The following is a 13,887-nucleotide window of genomic DNA, read 5'->3' on the forward strand; positions in this document are numbered from 1 at the left end:
GAGGAAGACTAAATCGTGATATTGGGCCCCGCTCAGCTACGCAGCATCACAACAAACGAAAAGCAAAAAGGGCAAACCAAAACAGACCAACACCAGGAAACAAGCAAGCATCAGAGAACGAGCACATTAGAAGTGACACGCAGACTCATTACGCATTATCACTGTTCTCCACCGGCCCAGTTTGACCTTTGTCCTCGCGAGCTGCAGAAGGGAGAGAACTTCTTGCTTTGGTGGTCGACCTGGATCTGGGCTTGAACCCGAACCTCCTCCCCTCTTTCGATGCCCCACTATCGTGAGACAGGGTCTCTCCTCTCGACACTGGTGAAAGCTTATCACTGAAGGTCCACGAAGATGTCGTTGCAACCGAGATGGGGGCGCTCTGTGCGCTGCCAGACTTGAGCTTTCGCGAGATGGTCTTGAACACCCCTGTACTACGTTCCATATTCACCAACTGGCCCATGACGGTTGCTCCGTTGGTTGCAAGGTTCTCTTCGGGGATAGGGATGTACAAGATGATTCCACGGCTCGGTTCTATATTCAGAATCTTTTGAAGGGCGATCTGAATGAGAATGGTGCTGCGAAGATTCGTTATTGGAGCTATGAGATACGGCAACGCAAATACTTTCATCAAGTAAGCTGGAGAGTTCGAGTTTCCGAAATAAAGGCAAGCGTCTTGCTGGACGGTGGTCATGATGAAGATGCCAGACTTTTCAAAGATCCTTGCCATCTGCGTTGTGATTATTGAAGCAAGCGAATCATCATCCTTAACCTGGGGTTGATGTGAGCGTCAATATTGGAACAGTTTGCTAGACTTTGGAAGTAAGTGAAGCCAGCCCAATGCTTACCTGGGTACTGATCTTGATTTCAATGACAATCACGGAATCCTGAGTGATCCGAGTCTTTGCTGAGGTTACAAGACCCCGGACATTGAAGATATCCTCAAAGTATTGGCTTTTGGGGCGGAGGACAGACTCCCCTTCAATAATTTTGCGTTCGAAATGGGTCGACTTCACATCGGCAGGTGCGCCAGGCTTGATGGGGTACATAGGATTGTCATCGTCATCCTTCTCCTCGAGAAACATGGATGGTCTCACAGGCGCCCTGTCCAGCTTATTCTTCTGCTTTAAGGTCGCCTCAGAGATGGTTCTCGGGCCTAGTGCTTGAAAAGCCAGAGGCGATTGGAGGACAGGGACGGTTGGAGAGATACTGGAAGAGGACGTCGAGGGACTGCCGTGTCTCTTACGAAAGGAGAACTCGAATCGGCGACGCCTGGGAGTCATTATGCTTCAGGACAAGGTGGACAGCCGACAAACTGTCCTTAATCTTGTGGATTGGTTGTTATAGCGGCTCGAGCGTGCACAAGCAAAGGTGATTGTTATTGACAGAATGCCTGCCATGAGAGACAGTGCGATATCTGAGGAAACTCATCCTCGCTAGGAAGGAACTACGAAACACACACAAGACGGAAGGTGGTTCCCACCTGGCACTGTACTTGAGGTAGTACTAGGTATTGCCCGCCTTCAAGTTACGATCTATAAGTTGTCTACCAATCACCAACAGTATGTCCCCTCGGAGATGGCTCCATTCAACTAGTAAGAAAGCCCAGATAGTCAAAGGCCGAATTCCCGCTCAAGAAGACCTTATCAATCCTCCTTCTTCGATCCCATACCACCTCCCCGTCTGACCGGCGCTTGATATGAAGGATTCGGTGTTGCGGGATGAACTCCTCGTGCGTCGTATCTCGCTTCCACGTATTGAAACTGGCTTCTAGGCGTCCCTCGAATCGGTCCTCATATACGATCACAAAGTCTTCCCTATCGAAATCCGGATCCCAGATGATGCGGCTAATAACATCTTCAGTGAAGCATCAGTAAGAAGCTTATTCATCTGATGATTAGGTTGAAGTAAATAGGATTTACCTGCAGCGGATCGTAATCGGTTCTCCACCGAAGCGGGTTTCTCATATGTTGGCTGAGAATGAATTCGTTCCTCTGATAGGATAAGAGTGGCCGTTCTTTCTGGTGAGCTTGGCGGGGACAAGAGGCTCCCTTCCTTTGGTAACGAGGGTAGTGATGGCAATGAGTGTCCAGTGTCCATAGTAGGGGTGGCCTGTGGTAGTTGTTCGAGAGTCCGGAGAGACATGATTGAAAGTCTTCCTGGTACGACTTGTAGAAGATAAGAGTTTAGATTTGAGTGATGCTTTTATCAAACAATCTACAGCAGCGGCTTATTTAACTCTTAATATTGTAGTAGCAGTGCTTATGACGCCGGGATAGATCTAAATCCTGCTTAGGCAGCCTCTAGGCTACATACCAATCTCACCTTAGCTGAGTAGAATGAGCCTTCAGTCAAGGACTGAGTCGACCGTAGGCCATGAATTAGTACCGCACGCGCCTGAACGATCCTTGGTCTCACTATGAACCAATAGTTGCCTCGGTTCTTCGTTCTGGTGACTCAAATAGCTGGTGGCGGAGCAGCTGATGGCGTGAGTAAGGGCAAAATGACTCACCACATCGAGGTGAGAAGTAGAGAATTCTAGGAGGCAAAGGCAAGGTCATCTTGGGCCTGAGTAGCGGATTCCCACTGTATGCATATTGCTTAGTAGGTTCAAGCCTGTTGAAAGTGGTGGTGGTCCGTAAGCGACGGAGATCCTCCCGCTCCTCCATATCTGACGCGCCTGACGCGTCCGCCCGCCCGGAGACCGAGACCACCAACCATCATCCTTTTCCTTCTTTCCTCAATCTTGACAGCAGAGAGAGCGTCTCCCAACCAGCGCCCAGCTCAACATGACGGATGCCACCACTTCCCTGCTCACAGAGCACTTCAGCTACACCCCTTTGGTCAGTTAAACTTCTGATCGCAACCCTCGGCCTCCCCCACCATTTTGCGTTGCGATATTCGCGCGCCGCGTGCGGCGTTTCGAGCTATACCCCTCAGGCACCATCAACCTCAAACCCCGCTGACCGTCATATCTCTCGACTAGTCCCTCATTGATGATATTATCAACTCTATTAACAATCTCATCTACCAAGCAATCTCAAGTCTCGAGACCGGACTCCTCAACACCCCGCCCGAACGCCTCGGCTTTGCGCACGCCGCCAACGGCTCCACGATCCCCGACACCGACGAAGATGGCAACGTGATCTACCCGGAAGCGCAACTGGAGATTGAGAACGGGCTGCACCAGCTCGAGACCCTCCTAGAGGCGACCGTTGACAAGACCTTCGATAAGTTCGAGCTGTTTGTTCTGCGAAACACGTTCAAGATCCCTGAGGACCTTATGGGTTGGATCCGGCTCAAGCATTATGAGGTACGAATCACGTCTGGCTTACCCCGCTTCTGACTACTGCTTGATCTTCATAGTTGCTAATTTGTTTCGCCAAACAGAACCTCGATCTGAATCCACCGGAAGATGCGCCCACGGCCGAGACGATTGCCGCTCAGCGGAAGAAGCTTCAAGAGACCAAGAAGTTGAACCGGGCTTTGAAACGGGAGTACGCCCAGAATGAGGCGGTCATCGCGCAGTTGCGACAGATACTGTCGAATAATGCGTCGGAACCCGACACCACAAAAGCGAACGAGGAAGCCCCTACCACTGAAACGACCCAGGATCTGGACTTGTCGTTCTTGACTTCGAGCGCGGCGGCGCGGCAGTTGCGCGTCGGAGCGGTGGCTGGACCCGGCACGCAGCATACGCCCATTACCACGAACACTACGTTTATTCTGTCGCAGCTGCCCGCTCTGCAGGCGTGCATCAAGGAGCTCCGGCCGAAGCTGGCTACGTTGCAACAGCAGTCTGAAGACAAGATGGAGGCGGACTCCAAGGCCGATGCGAGACGTGAGTACATTGAGAGCAGAGTCCGCTTGCATCTTGAACGCGCCGGGCAGCTGGCCGCAGGCAACGAAGCCAACCCCGTGATTACGGGTCGCAAAATCGACATTGCAGAAGCGCAGGCGCTTGAGTCTGTCATGGGCCTACTTGCGGAGGGCGGAAGCAAATCAGAATAGCGGGGTACAAATACAAAAGAAGCCGCAAATCTTCCCGAAATCTACACGTTTATTTGAGAGGGGAATCACTTTTGAGCTTTGCGCTGGCGAATGGGGAGAAGAAGCTATGATAACCAGGTGACGCTCCACGTCTGCTGGTCCCTCCGGAAAGGCACAACGTCCACCGTGTCCGACTGCAGGATGTTCGGGATCTTCTCATCCTTCTTCTCGATGACAATGAACTCCTTCTGCTCTTCGCCAATGCCATAAAATTGGCGGCCGAACTTGCTCATAAAACCCTCGAGAAGCTCAGGAGTGATGTCTTCCTCCTTCAAGACGCCGTTCTCGCAGGCCTGCTCAAACGCGTCGATCACGAGCTGGGTAGTATAGGGCTGGGTGAACACGCCGGCCGCGATCTTGTCGCCGCCCCGCTTGGACACGGCGGGGTGGGGGGCGCTGTCCGAGCCGAAGAAGAACTTGGGGTTGCCGGATGCTGCAGCTCTGAGCAGGGCGTCGCGATCCGCGGGCGTCTTGGCAACGGGCTTGCAGAAGCAGAACGGATCTCCAGCCCAGGAGTCAATGATGATGGACAGATGGTGAGCGGTGACTATTTTGCACAACAAATCATTAGTCTTACTTTCTTATCGTGTCTTCACCCCCAAGAGGATGGGGATGCGGGGTCGGCCGGGTATCTCACTTGTGCCCGCAACAGTCGGTCCACACTTCTTGACCGCCTCCACCGCTGCAGCGGTGGTGCAGTGCTCCAGGATGATCCGCAGCTTGGGGAACCGCTCGTGCAGCTGCAGCAGGGTCGGGAGGAAGCGCTCCTCGGCCGTGAGCACCGTCACGTCGCCCTTGGACGGCACTTCGCCGTGCAGGTTAAGCACCATATCCTGGCGCTCCATCTCCTCGAACACCGGGTAGAATTGGGTGTAGTCAATCACGCCGGAGGAGGAGTTGGTCGTCACGCCGGCCGGGTAGCTCTTGACGCCCGTAATGCCGCGCTTCTTAGCCTCGACGATCGTCTCGGGCGTCACCGTCTCGTGCAGATACAGACTCATCAGGTAGTTGACGCGGGGCTCGATCGCCTCCAGACTCTTCTTGTATTCGAGGGCGCGGTCGACGGTCGTGACGGGGGGAACCAGGTTCGGCTTTTTGGTGGACAGTCAGCAAGAAGCAGCTCCCGGGTGAAAGTGATCCACATGTTCGCCAGTTCGACTTATTTTCCTTGTGTTCGCCCTTTATACAGACTCCCACCCACTTGGATTTCGAGGAGGAAAGGAGAAAGGGAGACTAGGAGAATTTACCATAACGAAAACAGTATTGACACCTCCCTGTCTAATCGTCGGCGTCACGAGCTTCATCATCTCTCCATCGCGAAGATGCACTGTATATTTTCCGACCCAATAGCATTAGCCTTGATCCCATACACTACAAATGACACATCCCCTCCCCCTTCCCTCACAGTATGCATTGTCCGCAAAAGGATCGTCTGAACGATGGAAGACGCACCATGAAAGTCCGCCGAAGCGGGGAGCTTAACGCCCTGCAACTTGGAGAGGGGCATAGCGGATTGATATCGTCTGAGAGCGGGAGAAGAAGATACAATCAACCGGGGACTGAAGAGGTGAGACCGAAGTGAACGCAGCATGAACCTTTCCGGGGGCAGTTGGGTTCCAATGCAGTGGGAATAAATGCAACCTGGGGGCAGAGCACAAAGCGAGGTCACAAACGGAGATTCCAATCCCGCGGTTTCTTTTTTCCCCGCCAAAATTTACAGTCGGCGTGTGGGGGAGGAAGGAAGATGACCGCCTTGATTGTGATTGGTTTAGGGGTGGGGAGCTTGGTGATGTCAGCGGGAGGGAGCTCCGGTTTTCGGGGCTGACTGAAGCTATTCATTTACTAACAGCAAGTCTACTGTATCCTACATACGAGGTTTACGAGATATTATTCGATATTTACCACTCACTTCCAGAATGCTCAGTCTGGACTGAAGGACAAATCTCAAAGACCAGTTCTGGATTGTTTTCTCAAACGATTGACATGTCAACATGACAACTAATTAGCACACACTGACAGATACAAAACAAGTAACTGAACGACAACAATTCGTGTTTCAATAAAAGTCATGCTTGCCACAGCGTAGTAACAGATAAACAGCAAGTGTGTCTGGTCTTCTCTTTCTCGGCAGCAGGAAAGAAGCACGGCCACGGTTTCAGAGGTCATGGCCTAGAAACCACCAGGCTGGCCACCGCTGGACTGCCCGCTACCACCCGGTCCACCAGAGCCACTGGAGCCGCTACCGCCGGGCGCGCTTCCACCGGTGGAGGACGAGCTATCGTCGACGGCTTCACCACCGCTTGAAGTGTAGATAAAGCTGTAGTTGGGGTCATAGGTGGCCGAGACATTGACGGCAATGGTGATCCATCCGAAAAGCCCATCGCTCAAATCGTCGCCGATGTATACATAGTTCAAGACGGGGTCTGAGGTAGAGTTCTCCGTCTCGTCAGAAAAGACCCGGTCCTCCGCGTTGGTGGTGAGGGTGACCGTGTTCTCGTTGTACGGGGACGTGGCCTCGACCGCATTGATCAGGTCCTGATCCCAGAAGATCTGGCCGATGTGAGCAACCGTGCCACCGGTGATCGTGTTGTTCTCCTGGACAGTGACATCCAGGTGGGCGACCATGTGGTGGTGGGTGGTGCGGCCGGAGTAGTGACCCGGGAAGAGGGTGTTGAAGGTGACCACACCATCCGAATCAGTCTTTTGAATACCCCGCAGGAAAGTCGCGTTGAGGTTAGAGGTATCGGCTGTGTTGCCGTTACCGGTGGCGACGAGACCGGAGTACACGCCAGTGGCGTTGCAGTTCCAGATGTCCCAGTACAGATCAGTGATGGGCTCGCAGGTCTCGACGTCGACGAATTGGCCCTCGATGGTCACAGGCACGCCGGGCTGGCTCTCGCGCAGATCCGAGCGGACGTACTCGCCTGGGACGTAGTACGGACCAGTCTCGCCCTCTGGGTTGAGGACGCAGCTGCTGCTGGTGCCGAAGATCTCGCTCTCAGATGAGTCGGCGGTGATGCCATTGCCAGTCTCATTGTGGTTAGTGCTAAGGACCGACGAGGTATCTCGCGCCGCGAGCCGCTTGCGGTGTGAGTCCACAAGGGCTCGACGACGAGCCTCTGCACGGGCATTCAACCCGCTGCTCTCGAATCGAGCGGCGCACTTCTCGAGCCCGCGACGCATATTAGCCTTGAAGGCCAGGAGGTCAGAAGCTGCACGTTTCTCCTCATGACCGGGATGGGCGGTAGCGAGGACCGCCCCTCCAACAATAACCAGGTTGGCAACGTTCTTGAGATGCATTTCAAGGTGCTGAAAAAGTGAAGAGAACAGACAGTGAGGGATTGATGAGATAGAGGATGCTGTCGCTGAGAGGCTGTGAGTCGTTGTGTCTATCCATCCTTTGCACCGGATTGTGCAGTCCTTAAATAGGTCTCCTCTCCTTAGTGAACCTGAGATGAAGAGCTTGCTGGACTCTAGCACCTTCGACCCCGTCTAACTGCATCGCTATTGCTGTGCGGACCCAGTTCCTTGATCAAAACGACATCGCTTCAGACGTCGCGTTGGTCTCTAGCAAGAGATGTTTCCGAAACGAAGAGAGGTTGACCCCTGCTGCTTTTTCGCAGCATGATTGGTAAAAGGCCCGAGGAGAAGGCGAGAATTGTTGCATACAAGTCGACGCAATGACTGATGACGAGTCCCTTTCACATACCAAGACAGGCCCTGCAATGAAGCTCACCTGCCAAGAACCACCAAGACCCATCCTAGCAATATCACTTGCTCGGAGGACGCGTGTTATTAGTATTTATCCGGACGTGATTGGCTGTCCGTGGTCAGACGAGAGCGAAGATCTGCACTCTAGATGCAGTTCCGGCTCCATTTCATTATCCGCCGCTCTATCAAACATAACCACGACCCTTATATAACCTCAACCTGGGTCACCTACGACAGTGGCTCAGGTCTAGGCGAACGCACGAAGGGTAAGTCTGCCGTCTTGGCAGGCAGCAAAGAACCCACTTACTTTCGAGGTCCGGTCTATTGTGCTGCTGAAGTTGTGTTGCTTGACTAGATCTAGGGTCTCTGGACGGTCATCAGTCTTTCAAACTAGGCTGTCAACCCCATGACAAATTGCATGGTTTCCATAGGTTGAGTTTCCGCCGGTATAGATAAACACAGCAGAAGCTCGGAACAGATACTCGGAATTTCATGAGTTTCACACCTCTGAAATGAGGGACATGGAATTCCCAATGGGGAGAAATCCCGCTCCAAGCCAGTGAGGGATCTCGGCCTTTCAGGTCGACGGAGTGCGACGCCGATCATAAGTGGCGCCAAGAATAATAAATAAACATTCCCCACGAATGTTTTCAAACGGACTCCGGTGGCGGGCGTGAGGGAGGCACGGGATCGGATGGGGCCAGTTGATTGCATTGGAAGAATGCCCTGCTCGGCTCCAACCCTATGATTTTCCCGTGTACTCGATGCGGGGGGGCGTATGCAAGTGCGGAGTATTTTGCAGGACGTGGCACTTAGCTCTGCGCTTGTTCAATCGCTTACGTGCGAGCGATAGTTGATTTCACGAGGCGGGACAAAGGACGCGTTGCGGCCAAGACTTAGGGCAGGGGTCAGGTCCGACTCATATGGAGAATGCTCCGAAGCGACGGATAAATAGAGGCTGGCCGAACAGATGAAGGGACAAAACAACGATTAGTCTCTTACAATGATGGTGAAGCTAATGGCGATATACTGCTCTGATGGCTGAGGCGGGTCAGTAAACGCTCAAATTTTCCAGCAAGAGTAACAATGTTAGCAAATTGGAGTCTGCGATGTTGGCTTTCTCTTTGGGTGGTGGACGAAAACGGTTTGCCAGGATAAGAGAAGGACCATCAAGCAGGACAGTTCAGTGTCGTGCTCGAGGCGAACCAGTTGCTGTATCTTGAGACCGAAAGGACCTGGATCCAGGAAGGTAAGTTGGAGAGCAATAAATTGATTCCGAGAGAGAGCCAGAAAGATGAAGAGAGCTGGAATCATCTTTTGACCCATGAACGACCCTTGAGCATTTCGCTGTAGCCTCATCAGCGCGCCATGGGTTGATTTGCTAGCTGGAAGTGAAAGAGCAAGTGAAGCCCTGGTCTGTCTAGTGAGTTCAATGCAAATTTTGAAGCATCCAACGTGACGACCGTGTCGGGGTCAACACTATAGTAGCGCAAGGCGACGAGAGATGATCTCGATCACATGAGGTCAAAATCCCACTCAGAGATGATGGCACTGAACTTGGTGTGCTGTAGTAAACAAGGGCTCTTGCCTCATTGGCACATCACGTGTCTGACAGGTACAGTGTGGCTCTGGACCCCGACTGCTCCATAGCCTCAACAACATCTCCCAAGTTCACTCACCTCTCCCATTCAACCATTTACTATACCCTCTGCCATCATCACAACTGCAGGCGCTTAGTCTGGTGGCCGTTGCTGCTGCTGCTGAGATTGTGATTAGACAACAGCTTCTTTGAAACTTCAGACAGCGACCTACCAACCTACTCCGCAAATGTTATCAATCAGCGATGGACGATCTCAACTTCGGATCCTTCACTAACACAGTCCCCGCGACTGAAACAAATCACTTTCCTCACCCCGCCACCAGCAAGAGATAGAAGATTGGTAATGCACATCAAGCACGCCTTTTACGGATCTTGCACAGCTTATTCGTGGTTGTGGTGTTGCACCGACCGCTCTTAAGCGCCCGGAAAGACATGACTGCATGCTGCCTGTTTGAAGAATGATTCTTCAGGGCATGGAGAATCGCGCGCGACAAATGAGCGCCTCAGATTTTGGACGGGCGGCTAACAACCTTTCAGGCCCGCTCCTGCAGCACGCAAAAGGGGCATTCAGGGTCTCCCATCTTCCGCTGCAGCATTATTTTTGGCAGCTGACGATAAACACTGGTGCTTATGGCGAATAAATACCCACTGCCCTCAAGAGTCCCTCAGGCATCCTCTGACACTCTTCTCAGCTCTCATCTCTTTCTTTTTTTGTGCTTTGATGAGCTTGACCGGCTTGCTGGCAAGACCGACTTTTGTCCAATTTCTTGATATTCAGTTGCAAAACACCTTTCTTTATAGCTTCTAACCCGGCAATTATTCACAAGAGCTGCCTACTGCCTACTGTCCACTCTTTGTTTCGCCCTTGTTTCTGTCCTCACAAGTCATCTACACACAATGGACTCATCCTCGTCCACCATCGCCGCATCCTTCACCTCGACCTCGCATGCATCCCTCGCAGAAGCCGAGTCCAAATTCCTCACCCGTACCCGCCTCCTCCACTTCCTCCGGCTAGGGCTTGCAACCCTTCTTTTCTGCCTCGCAATACCCGCCATCGCCTGCGAGGCCGTCGCCCTGCACCACTACCGCCAAACCGCACGCTACAGCCAGATCTGGCTCTACCTGTGGCCCCTCAACCTCGATCTTCGGCCAGCCAAGGCCCTCCTGGCCTGCGGCAGTGTCATTGCATTCCAGAACCTGGTCTACATCATCACCGCTCTTCTTCCATCTGTCAGTTCCTTACCCCTGCCTTAGCCTTTTCAAGCATGCCCTACAACCTTTACTACACACTTACCATCGATCCCAACCTCACTAAACACCCGTGCTAACAAGAAACAAACCAAAGCCCCACTCCCACATCCGCCGGCTGAATCTCCTCGCCGCGACAACGGCACTGACGGGGTTTATCACAGCGCTCGTGGGTTTCGTGTTTGTGATTTACCGTCCCGGCGCGAACGCGGGCGGGGATGAGTTCCACGATACGGAGACGCTGCACTCTTGGACGTGTAAGTGGAAGGCGACTTCCAGCTCTAACACCGCCCCTGCACACTTTGCGCGAGACTGCACGGTGACCCACGTATCGTTTGTGTTGCTGGGGTTGCTGCTGGGGCTGGAGGTCGTGATGGGGCTCGTCGCGACGGCGGGGATGTGGTTGGAGCGGAGTGTGGCGCGGCAGAGGGGGGTAGAGGAGAAGCACCAGCAGCAGTCTTCGTTGGAGATGGTGGGGATGGTGGATACGAAGGTTGATCGGTATCCGGGGACTTAGTTGGGCCCTGGGTGAGGGGATTCTTCCTTGGGGTTGAGCGAGGAGTGATGATGACGATGGTGCTTTGGTGAGAGATGGCTTCTGATGGATGTAGAGCTCAGGATGTGGTTTGTATGAAAGGGTCAAGTGATGAATCTAGGTAGTAGTGATAAGTATACATCCTCTCGTAATCACTATAGTAAACTTGACACAGTGATTCCCTTATCTGTATGCCCCTAGTCTGGAGTATATATGATAAACTACAGATAAACAAACCCAGGCACTCCAACCTATGACTCACCCCCTTACTACTAAGTACTCACATCCCAGCCAGAGAGAAGAGACAACAAACAACCACCTAACAACCGGCATACCCTAACCTCTCAAAAACTCTCAAACTCCAAAACGACCTCAAAACATCAAATCCACACCCTCTACCCCCAAACCAAGCCCACACCAACAATGCAAATAACCCCCGATCCCCTAACCAAACCCCAAACCCTCGCCCTCTTAGCCTCCCACACCGCCGACCTCCGCCGGAATAACCCCTCCGCTCGCGCCTGCTACGTCCTCGACACCGCCCGCCTGCAAACCGACCCGGCCATCACCGTCTTCTCCGCATGGAGCGATCACCAACAGGCAAAAGAGCTGCTGGGCATCGCCGCCCTGAAGGAACTGTCGCCCGTCGCCGGGGAGGTCAAGTCCATGCGGACGGCCACAAGTCATCAGAGGAAGGGGGTGGGGCGGGCATTGCTACGGTTCTTGGTCGAGGAGGGGCGGCGAAGGGGGTATGAGTGCCTGTACTTGGAGACGGGGACGCGGAGGGAGTTTGCGGGGGCGAGGGCGCTGTATCACGGGGAGGGGTTCGAGGATTGTGGGGCTTTTGGGGGGTATGTTGATGTTGATGGGGAGAATTGTTTTATGAGGTTGAGGTTGTGAGTTTCAAGTGTTGTCTGTTGTTGTTTGAACTGGGACTGGGTGTATGGATAAATAGCGGGTTTGATGTTATTATTACTAGAAAGAAGGAGGAGGATGATTGTAGGCTAGATGCGTGGGTTTTATCTTTGGGATTTGATAGGGAGCTGTGACAGACCGGGTGGTACTATACTAACGTTATAGACACCATGATCTCATAGTTTCGACCCTGTCCCCCGCGCGGCAGCACTATCCATCCTCGTCCCCTCGTCATCCTGCTCCTCCACCTCCAGCACAGGCAGCTTCTTCGGCATCATTCGTCGCGGATGCGTGCCCGGCACGAGCGAATATTTGGTAAAATCCGTCACTCCGCAGTAATCGCGCAGAAAGTCTTCGTCCAGCGCCAGCATACCGTTGACGATATGAGCCGCTGTGTTCAGGATGCCTAGAACTGCGTCGGAGAAGATAGCCTTGATCATTCTTGTTAGCATGTCACATTACATGACCCAAGACATGTCGTGACCAGGGGGGCTAAAAGGGTATATCTCACCGGCTTCCTCAGATCTGCTTTCCGTGATTCATCAGCCCCAGCGGGATTCATCTCTGTAGCAGCTGATTGAATAGCCTGATTGTCCAGCAACATCAACATCAGCAAGCCGGTCATCAGCCCACTTTCCCTCTCTCCTCCAAGAAAAGGCATACCGCAGCAGGCCAGATACTCGTAATAGCCATCTCCGTCTTCCCCTCTCTCACAAAATCCATCGCCAACCCGCGCGTCAGCACACTCATCCCCACCTTCCCTGCCCATAGATAAGGCCATGGTCAGCACATTCCACACCACATCCAAGTCACCTGCCTCAGATCACCACCCCTCCGTGAATGAGAGAAAAAAGGACAACATACCAATGGCATACCCAGTCTTCCCTCGAAAGAACCTCGAATACACCGGCGGCGAAACCACCACAATCCGGCCGCGATTCCCATTCCGTTCGAAAACGGGCAGCACCGCCTGCACCGTCGCGTACAGCCCCTCTGGGTTGACTTGCTGCATCAGCCGGAACCGCTTGAATGGGGTGTTCTTAACCGAGGACCACCAGATAGCGCCCGAGTTGTAGACCACCACGTCCAGCCTGCCGCTGGTCAGACGGAGGGTCTGGGCAACCAGGTTGTCGATCTGGGCCGGAGAGCGAACGTCGACGGGGATGGGGTAGGCGGTGTTTGGCGAGAGGAGGTTGATCTCTTGAGCAACGGTTGTGATGGTGGAGGCTGGGGAGTTGGGGTCCGGGGGGAAGGGCGTGTCTTTGCTTGGAGTGGAGGTGGATTTGGCGGCGATGATTACTGATTGTATACTTGGTTAGCTTGAGGTCTAGGACCAGGAAGTAGGAGGGCCCTGTACCGGTGTAGTTGTGCTTGGCGAGGTCGATGGCGATCTGGCGGCCGATGCCACGCGAAGCACCTATGACCAGCGCGACAGGTTTGTTTGGCGAGGCCATTGTTCCAATTTGCAGTGATACTGGAGTATAGACGAAGGCAGCCTTGTGCCTTCCAGATGGTGAGATACCGTTACGTCAATCAAGGGTCCTTATATGCGAACTTCGTGTTGGTCCATGTCATCCTCGGCTGAAGGATATTGATTAGTCGTTATTCGTCATGGCCGAGCTGGAAATCTGTAGCATGCGGGGGAATCGGCAAAAACGGACGAGGGGTCTGAGCAAGTCACCCCAGCATTCTTGACCAGCCTGGACCTCAAGCCGAATTCAATCTGAGACAAGCATCACCTTACCGGCGATGTCGTGCACTCTCCAAGAACGAGACTCCAACGATAGCTTATCACGATAAGGAAGGCCCCGCAGCCCATTTGGCTCCCGCC

General features: G+C 53.3%; 9 protein-coding genes across 9 annotated transcripts; 3 read left to right on the forward strand and 6 right to left on the reverse strand.

Annotated features, from left to right (window-relative positions):
• Positions 1-340: 340 nt before the first annotated feature.
• BP01DRAFT_263139 (MIF domain protein) lies at positions 341-1,283 on the reverse strand (the record flags this gene model as incomplete). Its single annotated transcript, XM_025571323.1, has 2 exons — positions 341-769; positions 846-1,283. Coding segments are annotated over 2 exons (867 nt in total), but the record flags the coding sequence as incomplete, so codon positions are not given.
• Positions 1,284-1,454: 171 nt separating this feature from the next.
• BP01DRAFT_352867 (DUF504 domain-containing protein) lies at positions 1,455-2,258 on the reverse strand (the record flags this gene model as incomplete). The annotated part of the gene is made up of 2 exons (XM_025574037.1): positions 1,920-2,258; positions 1,455-1,854 (listed from the first exon to the last, which is right to left on the reverse strand). Coding segments are annotated over exons 1-2 (488 nt in total), but the record flags the coding sequence as incomplete, so codon positions are not given.
• A 528-nt stretch (positions 2,259-2,786) lies between these two features.
• Positions 2,787-4,008, forward strand: BP01DRAFT_287298 (MIND complex subunit MTW1; the record flags this gene model as incomplete). The annotated part of the gene is made up of 3 exons (XM_025571495.1): positions 2,787-2,840; positions 2,984-3,310; positions 3,388-4,008. 3 exons carry the CDS (start codon positions 2,787-2,789, stop codon positions 4,006-4,008), a joined length of 1,002 nt encoding a protein of 333 aa, XP_025435376.1.
• A 104-nt stretch (positions 4,009-4,112) lies between these two features.
• Positions 4,113-5,554, reverse strand: BP01DRAFT_287591 (dihydroorotase; the record flags this gene model as incomplete). Its single annotated transcript, XM_025571502.1, has 4 exons — positions 4,113-4,594; positions 4,685-5,138; positions 5,295-5,374; positions 5,500-5,554. 4 exons carry the CDS (start codon positions 5,552-5,554, stop codon positions 4,113-4,115), a joined length of 1,071 nt encoding a protein of 356 aa, XP_025435377.1.
• Positions 5,555-6,143: 589 nt separating this feature from the next.
• On the reverse strand, positions 6,144-7,347 carry BP01DRAFT_332352 (intradiol ring-cleavage dioxygenase; the record flags this gene model as incomplete). The annotated part of the gene is made up of 1 exon (XM_025573089.1): positions 6,144-7,347. The coding sequence occupies one exon, from the start codon at positions 7,345-7,347 to the stop codon at positions 6,217-6,219; it is 1,131 nt and encodes a 376-aa protein (XP_025435378.1). The 3' UTR covers positions 6,144-6,216.
• Positions 7,348-8,059: 712 nt separating this feature from the next.
• BP01DRAFT_76333 (uncharacterized protein) lies at positions 8,060-8,660 on the reverse strand. Its single transcript, XM_025580089.1, has one exon. The coding sequence runs from the start codon at positions 8,470-8,472 to the stop codon at positions 8,149-8,151; it is 324 nt and encodes a 107-aa protein (XP_025435379.1). The 5' UTR covers positions 8,473-8,660; the 3' UTR covers positions 8,060-8,148.
• Positions 8,661-10,127: 1,467 nt separating this feature from the next.
• On the forward strand, positions 10,128-11,172 carry BP01DRAFT_76374 (uncharacterized protein). The gene is made up of 2 exons (XM_025580090.1): positions 10,128-10,588; positions 10,704-11,172. The coding sequence occupies exons 1-2, from the start codon at positions 10,256-10,258 to the stop codon at positions 11,121-11,123; spliced, it is 753 nt and encodes a 250-aa protein (XP_025435380.1). The 5' UTR covers positions 10,128-10,255; the 3' UTR covers positions 11,124-11,172.
• Positions 11,173-11,465: 293 nt separating this feature from the next.
• On the forward strand, positions 11,466-12,041 carry BP01DRAFT_388438 (GNAT family N-acetyltransferase; the record flags this gene model as incomplete). Its single annotated transcript, XM_025577832.1, has 1 exon — positions 11,466-12,041. Exon 1 carries the CDS (start codon positions 11,565-11,567, stop codon positions 12,039-12,041), a length of 477 nt encoding a protein of 158 aa, XP_025435381.1. The 5' UTR covers positions 11,466-11,564.
• Positions 12,042-12,231: 190 nt separating this feature from the next.
• BP01DRAFT_352872 (short chain dehydrogenase family protein) lies at positions 12,232-13,831 on the reverse strand (the record flags this gene model as incomplete). Its single annotated transcript, XM_025574038.1, has 5 exons — positions 13,414-13,831; positions 12,921-13,355; positions 12,720-12,817; positions 12,568-12,642; positions 12,232-12,487 (listed from the first exon to the last, which is right to left on the reverse strand). Exons 1-5 carry the CDS (start codon positions 13,508-13,510, stop codon positions 12,233-12,235), a joined length of 960 nt encoding a protein of 319 aa, XP_025435382.1. The 5' UTR covers positions 13,511-13,831.
• Between the last annotated feature and the right edge of the window lie 56 nt (positions 13,832-13,887).

Source organism: Aspergillus saccharolyticus (genome assembly GCF_003184585.1).
Source record: "Aspergillus saccharolyticus JOP 1030-1 unplaced genomic scaffold BP01scaffold_2, whole genome shotgun sequence".
NCBI classification, from domain to species: domain Eukaryota; kingdom Fungi; phylum Ascomycota; class Eurotiomycetes; order Eurotiales; family Aspergillaceae; genus Aspergillus; species Aspergillus saccharolyticus.

What these genes read in the sequence shown, in the direction of transcription:
- BP01DRAFT_76374 (XM_025580090.1), top strand. Translation starts at nt 10,256, where the DNA reads ATGGACTCATCCTCGTCCACCATCGCCGCATCCTTCACCTCGACCTCG. An exon ending in TCACCGCTCTTCTTCCATCT is followed by an intron (nt 10,589 to 10,703) that starts GTCAGTTCCTTA and finishes AACAAACCAAAG; the next exon opens with CCCCACTCCCACATCCGCCG.
- BP01DRAFT_76333 (XM_025580089.1), bottom strand. Translation starts at nt 8,472, where the DNA reads ATGCAATCAACTGGCCCCATCCGATCCCGTGCCTCCCTCACGCCCGCC.